Below are 21,735 nucleotides of genomic sequence, written 5' to 3'. Positions count from 1 at the left end.
GTGGTGCTGAGGATCGAACCTGGGCCGCACGCATGCCAGGCGAGCATGCTACCGCTTGAGCCACATCCCCAGCCCAAGTAATAAGAATTGTAATGCATTCCGATGTCATATATAAATGACACACATTTATGTATGTGTGGCGCACATCTGTAATCCCAGTGGCTGGGGAGGCTGACACAAGAGGATTGCAAGTTCAAGGCCAGCCTCATCAATTTAGTGAGGCCCAAGCAATTCAGCTAGACCCTGACTCCGAATAAAAAGGGCTGGAGATTTATCTCAGTAGTTAAACAAACAGGTTTAATCCTTGGTGGGGGGTGGGTAGGGGGTAGATACATAGGCAGCTGGGTGTGGTGTTGCCTGCCTATAATACTAGCTGCTTGGTTTGAGGACAGCCTGAGCAATTTTTTTATTTATTTTTAATTTTTTTTTTATGGGGCTGGGATTGTGGCTCAGTCAGACAACGCTTGCCTAGCGCATTCGAGGCTCTGGGTTTGATCCTCAGCACCACATAAAATAAATAAATAAATAAATAAATAAATAAAACAAAGGTATTGTATATAACTAAAAGAAATAAATATTTAAAAAAATTAGTTGTAAATGGATGCAATACCTTTATTTTTAAAGTTTATTTTTATGAGGTGATGAGGATTGAACTCAGGTCCTCACATGTGCCAGGCACCCCCTCTGCCATTGAGCTATAGCCTGAGCCCCAACAGGGGCAATTTAGTAAGTTCCTGTCTCAAAATAAAAAAGGGCTGGGGATGTAGCTCAGTGATAAGAGTGCTTGTCTAGTATATGTGAAGCCCTAGATTTGATCCCCAGTACTGGGTGGGGCGAGATATGAGAGCAGCATCATGGGTATGTTTTGTTTTTAAAAAAAATCCTGGGCCCGGCACGGTGGTGTACACCTGTAATCCCAGTGGTTCGAGAGGCTGAGTCAGGAGGATCTCCAGTTCAAGGCAAGGAGCTAAGCAACTCAGCAAGACCCTGTCTGGTTGGGGATATGGCTCAGTGGTCAAGTGCTCGTGGGTTCAATCACAGGTATTCCCTCCAAAAAAATCGTGGAGCTTGTTGCTACTCAGTAGACTAAAGCAGGAGAATTGCTTGAGCCTGGTAGTTCAAAGCAATGTAGCGAGACTGAGTCTCAAAAAATAGTAAAATTTTAGTCAGGTGCTGTAGCACATGCTTGTAATCCCAGCAGCTCAGGAGGCTGAGGCAGGAGGATCGAGAGTTCCAAGCCAGCCTTAGCAACAGTGAGGCCTAAGCAACTCAGTGAGACTCTGTCTCTAAATAAAATACAAAATAGGGCTGGGGATGCGGCTCAGTTGTTGAGTGCCCCTGAGTTCAATTCCTGGTACCTCCCCCCTAAGAAAAAGTAATTTTAAAAATAAAAATCATCCTTCTATTTTAGAACTGTAAACTGCAGTATTTATAGATGATATATTCCATCAACAATTTGATTCAAAATAGTTCTGGGGGAAGAAGATGGAATATTAGATAAAATAAATTTGGCCATAAGTCGATCACAGTTGAAGCAAGGTTAAAGGTACACATTATATTGTTCTCTCTACTTTTGTTTATATTATAAGCTTCCCATAAAAATATACATAGATATATAGATATATGTGCATACTAAGGATGCTCCAAGGATGAAATATGATCTTATCAGTGAAGGGACAAGTCAGAACAGTTGACATTCCGTTGTTGGCAAGCAAAGTTCATGCCCCTATTCCCTTTCTTTCACTTGAACCAGTCAAGAATTTGTGTTCCAGACTGAGTTTTTTTATGCAGTGCCAGCTGTAAAATCCAGTGCCTTTCACAATCTTGGCAGTCTCTCTGCCACTGACAGATGTCCCCAGCTTCCAAGACTGTTTCTGTTACACCTATTCTGTTGTAGGTAAGAGGAGTCCCCTTCCTTGCAACTTTCTATTTGGTAGAACAGATCACTTTTCCGACCACCATCCCCCACCCCACCCCCTGCCCCTGAAGTACTAGGGATTGAACCAAGGACTTTACACATTCTACCACTGAGTTACAAGCCCAGCTCAACTTTCTATCTGGAATCAATACCAGATCTTCAAAACAAACCACTCTGCATAAGCACAGTCAGTGTTTAGCAGCTGTGCACATTTAAAGCAAAACTATTTCATTTGTGGAATTTGGCCCTTTTCCCAGGAAACAGGGTTTCCATTTCACAATGTAACAGAACAGGAAGAGTGTGAACTCTGGTTCAGATATAGATTCCTTGTACTTCACTTAGATTTCCACATTTCCATTGTGCTTTGGGGGTGAGAGTCCAGCTGTGCGTTGGTGGAATGACTCATATGTCCAAAAGACACATTTTTCTATGAATCCCAGGGGCCCTGATTGGTGTGAAAGAACCATCAGTACAGACTCTGTTCCTGAATCCATCATATGACTTGAAAGAAAATTTGAATGTTTTTTCATGGGCTCAAATTGAAAGAGGCAACTGAGCTATTCAGATAATTCATGCTCTAAGCCCTGTGGTGTTTACAAGTGGTTAAGAGTGGCTGCTTTCGAGGTGTGGTGGTACATACCTGGAAATCCCATCAACTCCAGGGGTTGAGGTAAGAGGACTGCAAGTTCAAAGCCAGCCTTAGCAATTTAGGGAGGCCATAATTACTTTAGCAAGATCTTGTCTCAAAATGAAAAATAAAAGGAGCTGGGAATACAGCTCAGTGGTTAAGTACCCTTGGGTTCAATCCTTAGTACCAGAAAACAAAAAACAAAACACACACACACACACACACACACAGTGGCTACCTAATAACCACTTGTTATTATAAACAAGGGCATATGAAAGAAATAGAAGCATAATCTGTCCTTTAGGTGTCTAATAATCTCAGGGAGTAAAAAAAGATAAGCAAGAAGTAGAAGGATTCCCAAACAAGTAGATGGTATCAGATATAAGTGATTATAAAATAGATCAGTCAATGTTTACCAGCTCCAGAATAAGACTAATTAAAACGGGGAAATGACTATCGTTTTTCTTTTCTTTTTTTTTTTTTTTGTATGTGGCACTGGGAACCTGAATGCAGGGGTACTCTACCACCAATCTATATCCCTAGCCCCCCTTTTTAAAAAAATATTTTTTAGTTATAGACGGATGTAATATCTTTATTTTGTTTATTCATTTTCACGTGGTGCTGAGGATCGAACTCAGTACCTCACATGTGCGAGGCAAGCGCTCTGCCACTGAGCCACAACCCCAGCCCCCCTAGCCTCCTTTTTAATTTTTATTTATTTATTTTTAATTTTGATAAAGGGTCATGCTAAATTGCTAAGGATGGCCTCAAACTTGTGAGACTCTTTCCTCAGCCAGGAGTTGCTTGGATTACAAGTGTGCACCACCATGTCTGATTTGGGAAGAGACTATCTGAGAAAAAAAAAAAGAGGTTTTACTTTTGAAATGTTTAAACTATGCCTGATGGTGCAGTGGCACATACCTGTAATCCCAGCCACTTGAGAGGCTAAGACAGAAGGATCAGGACTTCCAGGCCAGCCTTAGCAGTCTATTGAGACCCTGTCTCAAAATTTAAAAAGGAAGGGCTGGGGTTGTAGCTCAGTGGAAGTGTGCTTGCCTAGCATGTGTGAGGCACTGGGTTCTGATCCTCAGCACCACATAGAAATAAATAAATAAGATAAAGGCATTGTATCCATCTATAATTTAAAAAATGTAAAAAGGAATTTTTTTTTTTTTTTTGGTACTGGGGATTGAACCTACAGGTGCTTTACCACTAAGCTACACTCCCAACCTTTTTTATTTTTGAAACAGGGTCAGGGTCTTGCTAAGTTGCTTAGGGCCTTGAAAAATTAATGAGGCTGGGTTTGAATGTGTGATCCTCCTGCCTCAGTCTCCAGATGCTCGGTTTGCAGGCATGCACCATTGTGCCCAGCAGAAGTCCTTTTTTTCTTTTTTTAAAAGCCAGTCTGAGAATGTATGTCAGTAGAATAGTGCTCATGTAACATCAAACAACTAAGCCATAAGTAAAACTCAACTATATCACTGCAAATACAGACAACCCACATCAGTTTGCCACAAGAAACTACATTCCCAGTTTTATTTTCTTTCTTTCAAAAATAATTTAAAAAAATTTTTAAATACCTTTTTTAAATACCTTTATTTATTTTTATGTGGTGCTGAGGATCGAACCCAGTGCCTCACACAAGCTAGGAAAGTGTTCTACCACGGAGCTACAACCCCAACCTCTCTTTCAAAAATATTTATTAAATACATGCTGAATGACAGGCAATAGAAATATAGCAGTCAATAAGATAGATAGGGTTCCTACCCCTCTTGGAGCTAACATACTTCAGATCTCTCCTTCCACCACTGAATTAACTAGATCTTTTCTTTTGAAATTTCCCAATGCATTTCTTCACTCTAGGTCTCTTTCCATGTGACTTACCCGATACAGATATACTTGCCACATTGATCAGTTCAGAAATCTTTTTTTTTTTTTTTTTTTTTAACTAGGATTAAACCCAAGAGCGCTTGATGACTGAGCCACATCATCAGCCCTTTTTTATATTTAGAGAGATGTTTGTGGGCTGGGGTTGTGGCTCAGCGGTAGAGCACTCACCTAGCATGTGGGAGGCCCTGGGTTCGATCCTCAGCACCACATAAAAATAAATAAACAAAGGTATTGTGTCCATCTACAACTAAAAAATAAATATTAAAAAAAAAAAAGAGAGAGAGATTCTTGCTAAGTTACTTAGGGCCTCGCTAAATTGCTGAGGTTGGCTTTGAACTCATAATTCTCTTGCCTTAGCCTCCAGAGCTGCTGGGATTATATCTCAAGGTTTTTTTTTGTGTGTGTGTATTTTATTTTATTTTAAATAGTTTTAGTTGTAGATGAACTCAGTACCTTTATTTTATTTATTTATTTTATTTTTTTTAATATTTATTTTTAGTTTTTGGCAGACACAACATCTTTGTTTGTATGTGGTGCTGCTGAGGATCGAACCCTGGCCGCATGCATGCCAGGCGAGCACACTACCGCTTGAGCCACATCCCCAGCCCTATTTATTTATTTTTTAATTGTAGTTGGACATAATACCTTTATTTATTTATTTTTTTTATGTGGTGCTGAGGTTTGAACCCAGGGCCTCACACGTGCTAGGCAAGCCCTCTACCACTGAGGCGCAACCCCAGCCTTCTTGTATATTTTAAATTTCACTTCTTTAAGAAGCCTCTTCACATAGCATTCCCAACTCCTACAAGTTAAAAGGTTCTCTGCCTCATGTGCTTGTCACAGGAATCATGAGGGTTGAATAAAATATCACATGGCTTGGAAACGTTCATATTTCCTTGTCCATATAATCACTAGCAGAGCTAAAGAAAATTGGCCTTCTTTTAACTTCAAAGGAAGCCTCAAAATCTACTAATAAGAAGTACTTATTTATTACTAAAAGATCTTTATCTTAAATATTCATAGGCTTTGAAAGTAAAAGCAGAAGTGTTATTTTGAGGAACTCAGTGAAATCATAAAAAGGAATACTTCTACTACGGAAACAGACTGTAAAACAACATTTCAAGAACAATGATGAAAGTTTATCACAGGTCACCTAAAGGTTGTAGTAGAGTTATCTAACATCCAGATTCTTGATAGAAGAGTTTAAGAGTTTAAATTGGGTGTGGTGGGGGCTGGGGATATGGCTCAAGCGGTAGCACGCTCGCCTGGCATGCGTGATGCCCGGGTTCGAGCCTCAGCACCACATACAAACAAAGATGTTGTGTCCGCCGAAAACTAAAATAAAATAAAATAAACATTAAATAAATAAATAAATTGGGTGTGGTGGTGCACATCTGTAATTCCAGCTACTCAGGAGGAGGTTGAAGCAGGATGATCATCCACAAGTTTGAGACTAGCCTGGGCAACTCAGTCTTACCCTATCACAAAAATAAATAAATAAATAAAAAGGAATTAGGCATGGTGGTGCACATTTATAATCCCAGTGACTCAAAAGGCTAAGCAGGAGGATTGCAAGTTTGAGGCCAGCCTCAATAATTCAATGAACCCTCAGTAATTTAGCAAGACCCTGTCTCAAAATATAAAATATAAAGGGCTGGGATGTAGCTTCGTGGTAAATCTCTCCTGAGCCCTTGGATTCAATATCCAGTACCAAAAGAAAAGGAAAAAAAAAAAAAAGTTCAAGGCCACCATCAGCAATTTAGTGAGACCCCCAGCAATTTAGCCAGAAAATTTAGCCAGAAAAATAAAGGGCTGGGGATGTGGCTCTGTGTTAGAGCCCTTGCCTAGCACTTACCTTAAATGGTTCTATCTACCTCTTAGGGTTATTTTTGAAGATTAAATGAATTCATATTCACAAAGCACTTAGAAAAGTGCCGAGCACATACTAGAACTATCACTGTACTCATCTCTCCCTTTTGTAAATATTGGAGCTTAACTTCTCAGGGAACTGAAAACTCTAGAATAGGAAGTGTGTTTGTTTCAAGGTCCTGGGTTCAATCCCCAGCAAAACAAAATAAACAAAAATAAATAAATAATAAAAAGCATTGGGGATGTAGCTCAGTGGTAAAGCATCACTGGGTGTTCAATCCCTAGTACCAATAAATAAATGAAATAAAAAGAGCTGGGGCTGTAGTTCAATGATGGTAGAGCCCTCCGGGGTTCAATACCAAAAATAAACAAATAAATGAATGAATAAAATGTCTGGGGATGTAGCTCAGTGGTACTTGCTTAGAATATATGAGGCTCTAGGTTTAGATCTCCAGCACACAGAAGAGAAATAGCTTCCCTTTAGATGCAGTATTATTGGCTAAGCGTTATATGAAACTGCTCACATCTTCTAAGAATATAGGTGGGAGCTGGGGATATAGCTCAGTTGGTAGAGTGCTTGCCTTGCGTGCATCAAGGTACTGGGTTCAATCCTCAGCACCAACAAAACAAAACAAAACAAAACAACCAAAAAAAAAAAAACACACACAAAATAACCCCAAAAAACAAAAAACAAACTAAGGCTGGCAGGAGCTGTGACTCAGTGGCAGAGCTCTTGCCTAGCATGTGTGAGGCACTGGGTTCGATTCTCAGCACTGCACATAAATAAATAAATAAAATAAAGGTCCATTGACAATGAAAAAAAACCTAAGGCTGTACGTGGTCAGCAGCATATCATTTTATTATTTATTCATCATTTTCTATGAAATTGTTTCTTACTACGCTGCCTAGGTTGGCTTATGAATCCCAGGGCTCAAGCAATATTCCCACCTCAAACTCTGGAGTAGCTAGAACTGCAGAAACGAGCACAGCTCCTGGCCTAAGAGCATTTTTTTTTTTCCTGTGCTGGGAATTGAACCCAGGACCTTGCTCATGTCAGTATGTTCTTTACCTATGAGTTACACCCCAGACTGAATAGCATTTGAAATTTGATGCTTTTGGACACCGATCTCAATCTCACCATATCCTCCCTTAAATGGTTCTATCTACCTCTTAGGGTTATTTATTTATTTATTTATTTTTAGAGAGAGAGAGAATTTTAATATTTATTTTTTAGTTTTCTGTGGACACAACATCTTTGTTTGTATATGGTGCTGAGGATCGAACCCGGGCCACATGCATGCCAGGCGAGCGCGCTGCCGCTTGAGCTACATCCCCAGCCCTTAGGGTTATTTTTGAGGATTAAATGAATTCATATTCACAAAGCACTTAGAAAAGTGCCGAGCACACACTAGAACTATCATTGCACTCATCTCTCCCTTTTGTAAATATTGGAACTTAACTTCTCAGGGAACTGAAAACTCCTCTAGAGTAGGAAGTGTGCTTGTTTCATTTTCCTATCCCTACAATCTAGTACTGTGTCTGGCACATAGTAGGTCCTCAGCAAGCATCTGTTGCCTAAAAAGCATTAGGAGTGGACTGAGGTTGTGGCTCAGCGGTAGAGCGCTTGTCCAGCACATGTGAGGCACTGGGTTTGATCCTCAGCACCACATAAACAAAATAAAAGTATTGTACTCACCTACAATTAAAAAAAAAACACAACAAAAAACATAACCCAGCATGCACTTAAATATTCCATATCTGAGCCTTGGAGAAGAGAGGTGGACAGAAAAATAGATATCAATCCCACACACAGACATTTAAGCCTGGCATTAGATAAGACATTGAGGAACAGAGGGGAAAGAAATTCAACAATGGGGAAAGATCGATGGCAGGAGATTGAAAAAAAAAAAAAACAGGAAAGAAGCTCTGAGAGGATGTACTTTCAAGGAAGACAAGAGTTCAAGGAAATTTAAGTGAATCCAGAGGAAAGGCTGTCTTAAAGATGGAGTATGAAAAACTTGTGATTAGCAAACAGCTGACTGAAGTTAATTTTTTGCCTTAGAGGAAGGATGTGACAGTCATTGTGTAATAGTCTTCTAAAACTTGATAGGCTTTCAAATATGGGTCCCTATCTGTCTTGCCAGGAAAGCTGAGAAAAATAGGAAGCAGAGAAAAGAGAAGGTGATGGGGATCTCTCCAAGACACTGCTTCTCAAGAAAATTGTAATGAAGTCAAGTTGTGTCTTCTCTTTAATATGAGACATAAAATTTGCATTTTTGCCCTTCATTATTTTGTTTAGGCTAGTAAAGCAGGATTGATGATGCTTTTGCCAGGCATACAAAATTATCAGCACCAGTTTTTAATCTAAGATATCTCCCTCATTATACTTCAGTCTCCATAGGATTCCATCACCCACCCACGGGAGAATTGAAAAACCGGTTTTCCGGGTTCTTCCTGATAGGATTCTGGTTATTGGCAAACTACCTGGGGTCCCTACTCCTTTTTAAGAGAAAGGCAAAAAAGGTGAAAATTATTGACCTTTGAAAAAGGCGTTTTTAAAAAATAATAGGCATCATTTTACATTAAAAAACATAATTCTAACAAATTTGAGGAACTGAAAATCCCTAAGCGGTTAAAGTGATTGAAGAAATAACTTTCACAACATATGGTCTTCTGGTGTTTTTTCAATTACTTTGAGAAAAATAAACCCTGGGTGGTTGCTGGAACAAATGGACCCTGTTGTTTTTTTTGTTTTTTGTTTTAGTGGTGCTAGGATTTGAACTTAGGGCTTCACATAGTGGTGGACAAGGACTCCACCACTAAGCTGCATTTCTAGTCTAGACGTGTACTTTCCATATTTAAGAACACAAGACTCTTAACGCTCTACTAAAAAATCTACATTAAGCAAGTCAACCCCAGTATGGGGCACAAAAAGTTTTTAAAAAAAAACAAAAACTTTTTTTGTTTGCTTCTTAAAAAAAATTATATATATATATACATATATATATATATATATACACATATATATATACATATATATATATACACATATATATACATATATATATATACATATATATATATATATATATAAATTATAGATGTATATAAATTATAGATGGACACAATACCTTTATTTATTTTTGTGAGTTGCTGAGGATTGAACCCAGGAGGCAAGCGCTCTACCACTGAGCCATCCCAGCCCTTGCTTGCTTTTTTATGTGGTACGAGGATCGAATCCAGTGCCTCACTCATCAGTGCTAGACAAGCGCTCTACGAATGAGCTACAACCCAAGCCCTCAAAAAGTTCTTAAATCATGTCTCCCTTTCCTTCATGCTACTTCCCTCAAGGAGAAAAAGGTGTGAATCAATCGTCTGCAAAATAAAAAAAGGGCAGTCAGGTTGTCTGAAGGATAAGGGTTAGGGAGAATGGACTCTGAAGGGCTCAGAAACCCAGGGCTCCGAGCACCCGCACCGCTAGCCCTCCTAGTACCCAGCGCCCCAGGCCCCACACCACCCGCGCTGTCAGCTTTGCCCCGGCCGATCTTCACTGCTAGGAATCACAGCGCAGGTACCAAGATGGCGCCACCAGGCTGAGGCTCGTCCGCACCCCAGCGACTCCGCACTGCGGCAGCCCCGGCGAGGCGGCACCCTATTGGTCAATAGCGATGAAGTCATCGTGGAGGCGGAGGCTGGCGGGGGCGCAGGGGCGGGGTCTTCTGACGCACGCACGTCGAGGTGCTGCTGCCCGGAGCCGCCGAGGCTGTGAGCTTTCTTGGTTGCGGCGGCGGCTGGGCCGACAGCCGAAGGTGAGCGGGGGTCATAAGTATAGTGCGTCCGGGAGCGGCCTTCGAGGAACGCAGGAAATCCTTCTAATATCCGCCTTCCTTGTGGAAGGAATTAGCAGGGATCTTGGGGCTCTGAGAGAAAATTGGGAATCATTCCTCACCTTGGGCACCCCTCCTATGGGCAAAGGGACCAGAGATTCACTGTCCTTTGAAAGACCTGAATTACTTCCCCGATTTAAGGAGTTAGAGGGACTGAAGGTTTTTGGGGTAGCCAGAAGAATTGTGGGGGGTGCTTGATGAAGGGTCCCCTAGTTTGGGGATTCCTGCCCTTTTTCTCCCTTACCCGGGAGATAGGTGTGCCTGGGTCCAGAGAATTCCTCCTTTCTCACTGGGTAGGAAAAGGAAATGAAGCAGGTGAATAATACCTTGGTGGAAGCCAGGACTGGATAACTGCCGTGAGTTCCTTGGAGGCAGGGCACGAGGGTCGCCTTATTATCTTTTGCAGAATTGGTCTCCATATTTCATTTTGCGACCCAAAGAAACCACTTGGGCCTAATTCGTTTTCTGTTTGACTCTAGAGGGATAGAGATTCTAGGGAGACTTGTATTCATTAAAGAACAAGAAGAGGGAGGCCACTCATTGGAGGCTATCGTTAATGGCAGCCCCTTAATTATATACTGAGCAGGCATAGTTTTATGTGTTTCGAGGTTGTGGGAATATATCCTTATTAAGCGGGATGGGGTGGGGCTGGTAACAGCTGATTTGGATGATTCAGATACACACAGTCTTAAAATCAACCCACATAGTCTCTTGAGAAATCCTTGCTTATATTGGAGTGTGTGTGTGTGTGTGTGTATGTATGTATGTATGTGTATGTGTGTGCGTGTGCGTGTGCGTGTGGGCGTGCGAGTTTGCTGCCTTGAACATGAAATGCAGAAAGGGTTTTGTCCTTCAGTTTCTCAAAATGTCTCCCAGCCTTCCAGAATAGTGAATCTTCCTTTGATGTCAGTCTCACTTATCAATAGGGAATACGATGACCTTATGGTACTAAAAATAGTGTATGTTTTGCTGCAGTTAGATACTGTAGAGTCCAGTGCTTCACGTAAGCTGATTCAGAGTAAATAATTTCACTTTCAGGACCACTGATAGCGCCAATTGTCTTTCATACCCGGCAAGTGATTTCCCCAAAAGGAAAAATTTATTGGCTTTTGTGTGAGAAAATTTGACTGGAAGAATGTAATTATCTCGAAGATGGAGATGAGAAATAGAAAGCTGCAGAGGTGGAAAGCTTTTTCTCTGTGGCTTGTTAAAATTGCTTTGTCATTGCAGATATGTTCCTGTTATGCTTGATTTGATGAGCTTAATATGCAGTCTCTCTTTGTTAGATAATAGTTAATTGGATTCCATAGTGGGGGAATGGTATTTTCAGAGGAGTTTGGAAGGTTAAACCCCTTATATAGCTCCAGCTTTAGGATAATGATGGAGCTTTGGCCTAATGGGCATTGTCAGTAGAGGGGAGAAAACTTGTCACAATACAGACGTCTTTTATAAGAGGGCAATCAAGGGTTGGGTGTATGGCTCAGTGGTAGAGTACTTGCGTAGCATGTGCGAGGCCCAGGGTTTGATTCCTAGTCACAAAGGAAATAAAAAAAAAATTAATCAAAGTTTCTTCTATTTGTTTCCTGCTCAACAAAACAAAAACTGAGCAGTGTGAAATGTCACTGCCTCATATTATATCCAGGATATTTAAAGAGCTGTTTGGAGTTCCCAGTTCCTGTCTTTAATCCGAATGCATTCTTATGTATTAGGTTGCCCAAAATATTGTCATTTAATCTTGATGTTGACTGCAGAGGATGTGACTTTACATCTGACACTGCAGATGTCAGATTCAGTAACTGCTTTTGCAATTTTCCATTCTCTTTTTTTTTTAACAGTACTAGAATTTAAGGGTGTTTTTCCATTGAGCTACTTCCCCAGTGCTTTTTATTTTTTGAGATAGGTTCAGGCAAGTTGCTGAGGCTGGTCTTAAACTTTCTCTATCTTCCTGCCTCATCCACCATACCAGGCTTCTCTTTTCCATCTTTCTGAGTAAGATATCAAAACAGTTGTTAAAAACCTGTCAGCACCGGCTGAAAGAAATAAAATTCAAAACAAAAGAGCATCTCTTGGATATTGTTTTTAGGTGATTTCCAAAGTCATATCATTTTCTCTCTTCCCTCAGGTTGGAACAGAAGCCAGAGACTCAGTTGACTACTTTCTGCAACCATGGGGGAGCTTTTCCGGAGTGAGGAGATGACGCTCGCCCAGCTATTTCTACAGTCAGAAGCTGCTTATTGTTGTGTCAGTGAATTAGGAGAACTTGGAAAGGTTCAGTTTCGTGATGTAAGTAGTTGTGGGGCTGCTTCTTGATTACTACTGTATTCAATTTTTCTTGTCATAGCCAATAACTCTTATCATGAGTGATTTGTTTTTTTATTTTCAAATTATCATTTTAGGCTGGGTGCAATGGTGCACGTCTGCAGATCCAGCTATTTGGGAGGCTGAGGCAAGAGGATTTCAAGTTTGAGGCCAGTCTGGGCAATTTAGTGACCCTGCCTCAAAATAAAAGAATACAGAAGGCTGTGGATATAGCTCAGTGGTAGACCCTGGGTTCAATTCCTAGTACCCCCTCCCCCCCCCAAAAAAAAAAAAAAAAGAACCGCCTTACTGGTAGAATGTGTGCTTCAAGTTGTCTTTTCAGAGATGAGAATGTTTTGTGCCAATCCTTCCATGCTTTTGCTAGTTCCTCTTTTGAGAAGTATCCTAAACACTCTCAAAGTAATTGTTGGGATGCCAGAAGAGTAAACCTACTAGCCTGTTCTAGCATTTTCAAGGTTTTCACTTTGCTTTTGGGCTCTTTAATACACATAGCAAGATATTTTTTAAAAAATTGTTGTCATTCTTCATACAATAGGACTTCTTTAAATAAAAAAAATCAGAGGCATCAGATATAAGGGTATAGCTAAGCACATACCGATAATCCATTATTTTGAGTACTTGGAGATGATATCAAAAGAAAATGGACAGGCTTAGGGATATAACTTATTAATAAAGAGAACACTTGCCTAGCATGTGTGAGGCCCTGGGTTCCATCCCGAGCAAACAAACACACGCAAAACGGACAGTCTAAGAGTAAAAAATGTATGCCCCAAGGGCCTTATAATCTGATAAGGAAGACATAATACACACCGCTAAAAGGAGGGAGAAGTTAATAATTCAGTACTCCCAGACTCTGATCCTCCTGTTACACTGGTCTCAAAGCTCCATGTACTTCTCTTTCATAATATTTATTGTGGTCATGATTTTATATTTATCAAGTGGGAGTAGGTGATTTAAGTCTTAAAATTTTTTTTTTTTTTAAATTTAAGTCTTTCTCTTCTATTATCTAAGCACCATGAAGACAGGGGCATTCTTTTTGTTCATTAGGGTATTTTATTTTGTACTGGGGTGCTTAACCATTGAGCCACATGCCCAGCACTTTTTATTTTTTATTTTGAGACAGGGTCTTGCTAAGTTGCTTATGACTTCACTAAATTGCTAAGGTTAGTCTCACATTTGCAATCCTTCCTGCCTTACCTTCCCAGATTACTGGGATTAAAGGCATGTATCACCATGCCCAGCTCATTATTATCTTTTTTTTAAAAATATTTTTTTAGTTATACGTGGACACAATATCTTTATTTATTTATTTTTGTTTATTTTTGTGTGGTGCTGAGGATTGAACCCAGTGCCTCACCTGTGTGAGGCAAGCGCTCTGCTACTGAGCCACAACCCCAGCCCTCATTATTATCTTTGATGGCTGTATCCAAGGTACAATCAATATTTGTTGAGACAAATGGATGAATGAAAGAGCAGTGATCACAAAGGGATAGAAGGAATCAATATAGGCTTCCTGGAATTAGCAAGCTTTCAAATTCTCAATCTGAGCCAAAATTGGACAAATATAATCCAGTGACTTCATTCTTCATTCTCTTTGAAGCATTTTGAACCATTTTTCTTTAACTGTTCTCCTTGATTGATTCCTTTTCTTACTTTTCTGATGGACTTTTTATCTTCTAGCCTTTCTTTGATCCTACCTGTCCCTAATATAGGTTCAGTGTTCCCCAAGATCTCTGCTGTCTCTGGGTAAGCGTCTCTGACCCCAAAACTTCCTTTATTTCTTTTGGTGATCTCTCTAGTCTTAAATATTACATCTTTATTCAGTGAGTCCCAGAATCTACATCTCTGGCCCTTAGTTCCCAGACACCATCCCTGCTTTTACAACGCTCCAAGATTATTGTCCTCCTGTAATTCTGTTTCTCAAGATCACTAGGTCTAATTCTTAGTACCTTACTTTTTTTTTTTTTAATAATTTTTAAAAAAATATTTATTTTTTAGTTTTAGGTGGACACAATATATTTTATTTTTATGTGGTGTTGAGGATCGAACCCGGCGCCCTGCGCATGCCAGGCGAGCATGCTACCACTTGAGCCACATCCGCAGCCCTCAGTATCTTACTTTTTCACAAACTATTTCAGTATCATGACTTTCTTTTTTTTTAAACAATTTTTTTTTTTTTTTAAAGAGAGAGAGAGGGAGGGAGAATTTTTTTAATATTTATTTCTTTTTTAGTTCTCGGCAGACACAACATCTTTGATTGTATGTGGTGCTGAGGATCGAACCCAGGCCGCATGCATGCCAGGGGAGCGCGCTACCACTTGAGCCACATCCCTAGCCCAGTATCATGACTTTCTATGTTCAATATTTTTTCAAGTTTTGTTTTCTTCTTCTTTTTTTAATGTATATTCATTTACAACAATGTTTGTGTAAATTTTATTGAGGTACAATTAATATACAGTAAGATTTGCCAATTTTGTATGTGTGCATGTTATGCTGGGGATTGAACCCAGGGCCTTGTGCATGCTAGAAAATGCTCTACCAACTGAGCAATATCCTCAGCTCTGATTTCTTCTTTTATAAATCTTTTTTTAGTTGTAGATGGACTCAGTAACTTTTATTTACTTATTTATTTTTATGTGGTGCTGAGGATCCAACCCAGTGCCTCACACGTGCTAGGCAGACCCTTTATCACTGAGCCACAACCCCAGCCCTTCTTCAAGTTTTCTAGACTTGGAACATAAGTGAAACCTGTTTTATACTTAATTTGCATTTTTTTTCTCCAGTTCTATTGTGTCTCCTTTCTTTTCTTTCTTTTTTCTTTTTTTTTTTTTTTTTAGAGAGAGAGAGGTAGAGAGAGAGAGAGAGAGAGAGAGAGAGAGAGAGAGAGGGAATTTTAATATTTATTTTTTAGTTTTCGGTGGGCACAACATCTTTGTTTGTATGTGGTGCTGAGGATCGAACCCGGGCCGCACGCATGCCAGGCGAGCGCGCTACCGCTTGAGCCACATCCCCAGCCCCATCTTTCTTTCTTTTTAAAAATTTTTTGGTAGGGGTGGTACTGGGGATTGAACTCAGGGGCACTCAACCACTGAGCCACATCCCCAGCCCTATTTTGTATTTTATTTAGAGACAGGATCTCACTGAGTAGCTTAGCTACTCACCTTGGCTAAGGCTGACTTTGAACTCTAGATCCTCCTGCATCAACCTGAGGAGCCATTGGGATTACAGGCGTGCACCGCCATGCCTGGTTCCTTTCTATTATTTTCTATTATCTATTATCTTCTTATCTTTTACTTAAATTGTATTTCAGTCATACAAAGAAAGTATAGAGCCAGGCATGTTGGTGCATGCCTGTAATCTCAACAGTTTCAGAGGTTGAGACAGGAGGATTGCAAGTTTAAGGCCAACCTGGGCAATTTAGTCAGACCCTGTCTCAAAATAAAAAGGACTGGAGATGTAGCTCTGTGGAAAAGCCCCCCTGGGTTCAATTCCCAGTATTAAAAAAAAAGTACCTATATCAAACATGATCAAATTTCAGAAACAATGTTTTTTTGTTTTTTCATACTAGAACATGAACCCAAGGCCCCCAGTGTGCTAGGCAAGAGATCTACCATAGATCTACATCTTCAATTCTGTCTCAAATAAATTATGAAAGGGCTGGGGATATAGCTCAATGAAAGAGTGTGGGGATATAGCTCAATGAAAGAGTGTTTGCCTAGTGTGTGAGAAGCCCTGGGTTTCATCTCCAGCACCTACAACAGCAAATTGGAATAATAAACTGACAACATACTACCAAATAATGTTTTTATGAGCCAGGCATGATGGCACATGTCTGCAATCCCAGCAACTTGGGAGGCTGAGATGAAGATTGCAAGTCGAGGCCAGCCTCAGCAAATTAGCAAGACCCTAGGCAACTTAGTGAGATCTTGTTTCAAAATAAAAAATAAAAAAGGACTGGGGATGTGGCCCAGTGGTAAAGAAGAGTGGAGTGGATTTTTCTTTGTTTCTTTCTTTTATTTGATTCTGTGGAGGGAACCTAGGATCTTTCTCATGTTAGGCAAGTGCTGCTGAGCTACACCCAGCCCTGTTTTTACATTTTCTTTTTTGTCTGAATTAATAGAAGATGTATAGATTTCATATCTACTTCATCATTCATTCTATTGTGGTGTGTGCATCATGAGCCTCTGCAAAACTGCACTGAAGGGCTGGGGATGTAGTTCATTGGTAGTGCTTGCCTAGCGTGCTCAAGGTTCTGGGTTCAATCTCCAGTGCTGCAAAATAAGTAAAAGAAAATTTCACTGAATACTCATGAAAAAATGAGAATGATGTCTTTGTGTTATCTTTGTGCTGCTCTAGGGCTTATAATTAAGAAAGGGCATTGCTGAGTATTGTGTGCATCTTTGTTAGATGTTGTCATAGTGTATTTCCCAATGGAAGTATCTTCCTGGTCACATTCCTATTAGTGCTGTCATTCCACAATTATGTCAAAACTTCTATGTTTAGTCTTAAATTTTCCAATGTGATGGGTATAAAATGGTATCTTGTAGTTTTTTTTTTTTTTAATATTTATTTATTTATTTTAGTTTTCGGTGGACACAACATCTTTGTTTGTATGTGGTGCTGAGGATCGAACCCGGGCCACATGCATGCCAGGCGAGCGTGCTACCGCTTGAGCCACATCCCCAGCCCCATATCTTGTAGTTTTTAATTTGCATTTTCTGCATTGGTACAGTTGATATCTTTTTATCTGTTTGTTGGACATATGGGCTTCCTCTTGCATGAAATATGTGTTCATATCATCTATTTGGGTTTTGTGTGTGTGTGTGTGTGTGTGTACACCAGAGATTGAGCCCCCACGGGCGCTTTACCACTGAGCCACATCCTTAGCACTTATTTATTTATTTATTTTTAATTTTTGGTACTGGGGATTGAACTCGGGGGCACTCGACCACTGAGCCACATCCTCAGCCCTATTTTGTATTTTATTTAGACAGTCTCACTGAGTTGCTTATTAGCACTTCGCTTTTTGCTGAGGCTGGCTTTGAACTCTTCAATCCTCCTGCCTCAGCCTCCTGAGCTGGGATTACAGCTGAGTGCCACTGTGCTTGGCTCTTTTTTTTTTTTTTTAAGAGAGAGAGAGAGAGAGATAATATTTATTTTTTTTAGTTCTCGGCGGACACATCTTTGTTTGTATGTGGTGCTGAGGATCGAACCCAGGCTGCATGCATTCCAGGCGAGCGCACTACCACTTGAGCCACATCCCCAGCCCTGCGCTTGGCTCTTAGCCCCCCCCCCCTTTTTTTTAAAATAAATTTATTTTGTTTATTTATTTATTTATTTTTAATGTGGTGCTGAGGATCGAACCCAGTGCCTCACACATGCAAGGCAAGCGCACTACCACTGAGCCACAACTCCAGCTCCCTCTTAGCCCCTTTTTTGTATTTTATTGGTACCACAAAGTGAACCCAGGGATGGTTAACCACTGAGCCGCATCCCCAGTTCTTTTTTAAAGACAGGATTTTACGAGTTGCAAGTGCTTTGCTAAATTGCTGAGGCTGAGTTTGTATTCGCAGTCCTCTTGACGTCGCTGGGATTATAGGTGTGCACTACTGTATCTGGCTTCATCTGCTTGTTTTTTAGTTGAATTGCTTGACTTTTGCTTATTCACTTTTGGGATTTGTAAAAACAAGTTTTTCATGTATTCTGAATTCTTTACTCCTAATTTCTTTCCAGGCTGTGACTTTACTTTTCTTTTTCCTCTATTTATTTGTTTATTTTTTATATTTTGGTACTGGGGGACTGAACTCAGGGGAACTTTACTACTGAGCTACATTCGTAGCCCTTTTTAATTTTTAATTTTGGGACAGGGTCACATTAAGTTGCCGAGGCTGGCCTCGATTTTAAAATCCTCCTGCCTCAAACCTCCTGAGTTGTTGGGCTTACAGATGCACTGACTTTGGCTCTGGACATTCAGAGATTTTTTTTTTTTTTATACCAGGAATTTAACCCAGGGGTGCTTTTTCACTGAGCCTCATCCCTAGTCCTTTTTTTTTTTTTTTTTTGAGACAGTTACTTGCTAAATTGCTTAGGCCCTTGCTAAGTTGTGAGACTGGCCTCAAACTTGTGAACCTCCTGCTTAGTCTCCCAAGTCACTGGGTTTTACAGGAGTGTGCCACCATGCCTGGCTCTACATTTTTTTGATAGCCACAGTCCAATGATCACATTAAAGAAATTTAATGTTAATGCAGTTTCCTAATGTGCAGTCATTCTGATTGCCCCAGTTGTTCCAAATAATGCCCTGTGAAGCTAGGTTCAAGGTGCTTGTTGTGATTTTTGTTTTTAGACCTGTGTTGGTAGAATGAGGAAGGAGTGAGAAACAAAGGGTGGAATTATCAATAATAACCACTTACAGGGACACAGCCACATCAATGTTTATAACAGCACAGTTCACACTAGCTAAACTGTGGAGCCAACCTAGATGCCCTTCAGTGGATGAATGGATAAAATAAAATGTGGCATATATACACAATGGAATATTACTCAGCAATAAAAGAGAATAAAATCATGGCATTTGCAGGTAAATGGATGGTGTTTGAGAAGATAATGCCAAGTGAAGTTAGCCAATTCCCCCAAAACAAATGCCAGTGTTTTCTCTGATATAAGGAGGCTGACTCATACTTGGGTAGGGAGGGGGCGCATGGGAGGAATAGATGAATTCTAGATAGGGAAGAGGGGAGGGAGGGAAAGGGAGGAGACAGGGGATTAGCAAGGGTGGTGGAATGTGATGGACATCATTACCAAAAGTACACACAAATTGGGTGTCAACCTACTTTATATACAGAGATATGAAAAATTGTGGTATATATGTGTAATAAGAATTGTAATGCAAAAAAACTCCTACGAAGTACATGTATAAGACATGAATTGGCGTGAATGTACTTTATATAAAAGATATGAAAATTTGTGCTCTATATGTGTAATAAGAATTGTAACGCATTCCGCTATTGTATACTTAAAAAAAAATAAAATCAATTAAAAAAAGAACCACTGAAAGGACTGGTGAGGAATAGCCAAGGAGAAATCCAGTCTACTTCTCACATTCTACACAAGTGTAGCTTGGGGTTTGGTCTTTTACAGCATTAATATTTTTGAGGAGTCCAGTCCATTTATTTTAGAGACAGCCCCTCAGTTTGGAGTTGTCTAAGTGTTTCCACAGAATTTGTTTTAAAAGTTAAACATTTTTTGGCAAGAACACTACATAAAACGAGTGCCCTTTTCAATATGTTAGAAGGCACACAATGTCCTTCTGTTTAGTGAAGATAAATTTGATCACTTGATTAAGGTATTGTTTGCTAGATTTCTTCATTGTAAAGGTTTCTTATTCCCTTTGTGATTAAGAAATAAAATGGGGTGATACTTTGAGACTGAATATACTATTCTCCAAAACCTTTTTAATCTTTAAGTAGTTTTTGTATCCCTTGACCAAACCTGTCTTGTATTAGTGATTATGTTGGTACTTACAAAAATGACTTTCTAATTCTGTTTTTTCCTGTTCTTTTTTTTTCTTTTTGCAGTACACTTTTCTATATTTTCTTGCAAAATTTATTTAAAATGTATTTGTTTATGTAGTGATCTGTTTGGACTTTATTATTTTTTTGTATTGAGTGAAGTAGGGATCTGATTTATTATTTTCCCATGTAAAAAACCAGTTATCTCAGAACTTTTTGAATAGTGTATTATTTTATTACTCGTGATTTCTTCTCTAAAATATTAAGTTTCATACATATTTGCATCTGTTTTGGGTTTTCCTCTGGTCAGTTGGCTTGTTTTGTTTATTTCTATGCTTATAAAGCAATAATTTCATTGCCATAGCTTAATACTAAGGTCTGATATTGTATAGGATACAAGTTTTCTTACCTTATCTATCATAATTTTCTTGGCTATTCTGGCCCCTGTGCTCTTCCATAACAATTTTATTTATTTTTGGTACTGAGGATTGAAACTAGGTGTGCTTAACTACTGAGACACATCACCAGTCCTTTTAATTTTTTAATTTTTAATTTTTAATTTTGGGACAGGGTCTTTCTAAGTTACTTAAGGCCTTGCCAAATTGCTGAGGCTAGCCTTGAATTTGCAGTCCTCCTGTCTCAGCCTCCCAAGCCACTGGGATTGCAGGTGTGTGCCACTACACCTGGCTTCTGAGATTTTTGTCATAAGAAAGTAGGGCAAAATGCCATGTATCTGTCATTCCTATCTTATTCCCGAATTTAAGGGGATTATCTATCTATCTATCTAAGTATGTATATATGCATGCGTATATATGTATATATGTGTATATGTGCATATATATATATACACACACACGTATAATTTTTTTTTTCCCCCTGGGGATTGAACTCAGGGGAACTTGTTCAACATCCCTAGCCCTCTTTATTTTTTATTTTGAGACAGGGTCTCACTAAGTTGCTGAGGCTGACTTCAAACCTGTGATCCTCCTATTTTCAGCCTCTGGAGTTATTGGGATTATAGACGTGTGTCACTGTGCCTGGCTCCTTTGCCCATTTTACCTCCATTCCAGCTTTAGCTGGTGTGACTGGTCACAAGGCAGTTTTTTTTTTTTTTTTTTTGTGAATATGGATAGTTTTGATTAATGTTGTGTTATACAGTGACACAAAGTTAGGTTCTCAATTTGTAGTATGTTGTTACTTGTGAACAGAGGAAATAGATGCAGTATTTGAATGTTTGGTATTTTGTTCTTATTTCTCAGTTAAATCCAGATGTGAATGTTTTCCAGCGAAAATTTGTGAATGAAGTTAGAAGATGTGAAGAAATGGATCGAAAACTTCGTATGTGCCTATTGGTCTTGTATGATGTTCTTCTAATGAATCGTTTATCTTAAATTAGAGATATTAGTCCTCTGAATAAAAGAATGAAAATGCTATAGGAGAAAAATAAGAGAAAAAAAATTTGTGATCATGTTTTAAGATGAATTTCTTTTATACATACAGATTATGTGGAGTTTGGGCTAGGTAGTGCTTACTGGAAACCTGTTCTAATGACAGGCTGTAAGCCAAAAACACTGTGATTATTGTGGGATTTTTTTTTTTTTTTTTAACATTTCTTTAGTTGTAAATTGAACTTTTTATTTTATTTTCATTTATTTATTTATTTATTTTTATGTGGTGCTAGGATCGAACTCAGTGCCTCATACTTGCAAGACAAAT

At 39.4% G+C, this 21,735-nt stretch overlaps 1 protein-coding gene across 8 annotated transcripts in view; it reads left to right on the top strand.

The window, feature by feature from the left end:
* Positions 1-9,999: 9,999 nt before the first annotated feature.
* Atp6v0a1 (ATPase H+ transporting V0 subunit a1) overlaps positions 10,000-21,735 on the top strand; it is a 58,300-nt gene continuing 46,564 nt past the window's right edge. For all 8 annotated transcript variants that reach the window (XM_015495679.2, XM_048791118.1, XM_048791098.1 and 5 more), the window contains exons 1-3: positions 10,000-10,114; positions 12,315-12,475; positions 21,279-21,357. In XM_015495679.2, the coding sequence (XP_015351165.1) occupies positions 12,359-12,475; positions 21,279-21,357 (196 nt within the window). In that variant the 5' untranslated portion in view covers positions 10,000-10,114; positions 12,315-12,358. The remainder of the gene's footprint in view (positions 10,115-12,314; positions 12,476-21,278; positions 21,358-21,735) is intronic.

This window comes from Marmota marmota, unplaced genomic scaffold (assembly GCF_001458135.2).
Source record: "Marmota marmota marmota unplaced genomic scaffold, marMar, whole genome shotgun sequence".
Classification (NCBI taxonomy): domain Eukaryota; kingdom Metazoa; phylum Chordata; class Mammalia; order Rodentia; family Sciuridae; genus Marmota; species Marmota marmota.
The sequence above is the reverse complement of the archived record's forward strand: the minus strand, read 5'-3'. Positions and strand labels throughout refer to the sequence as shown.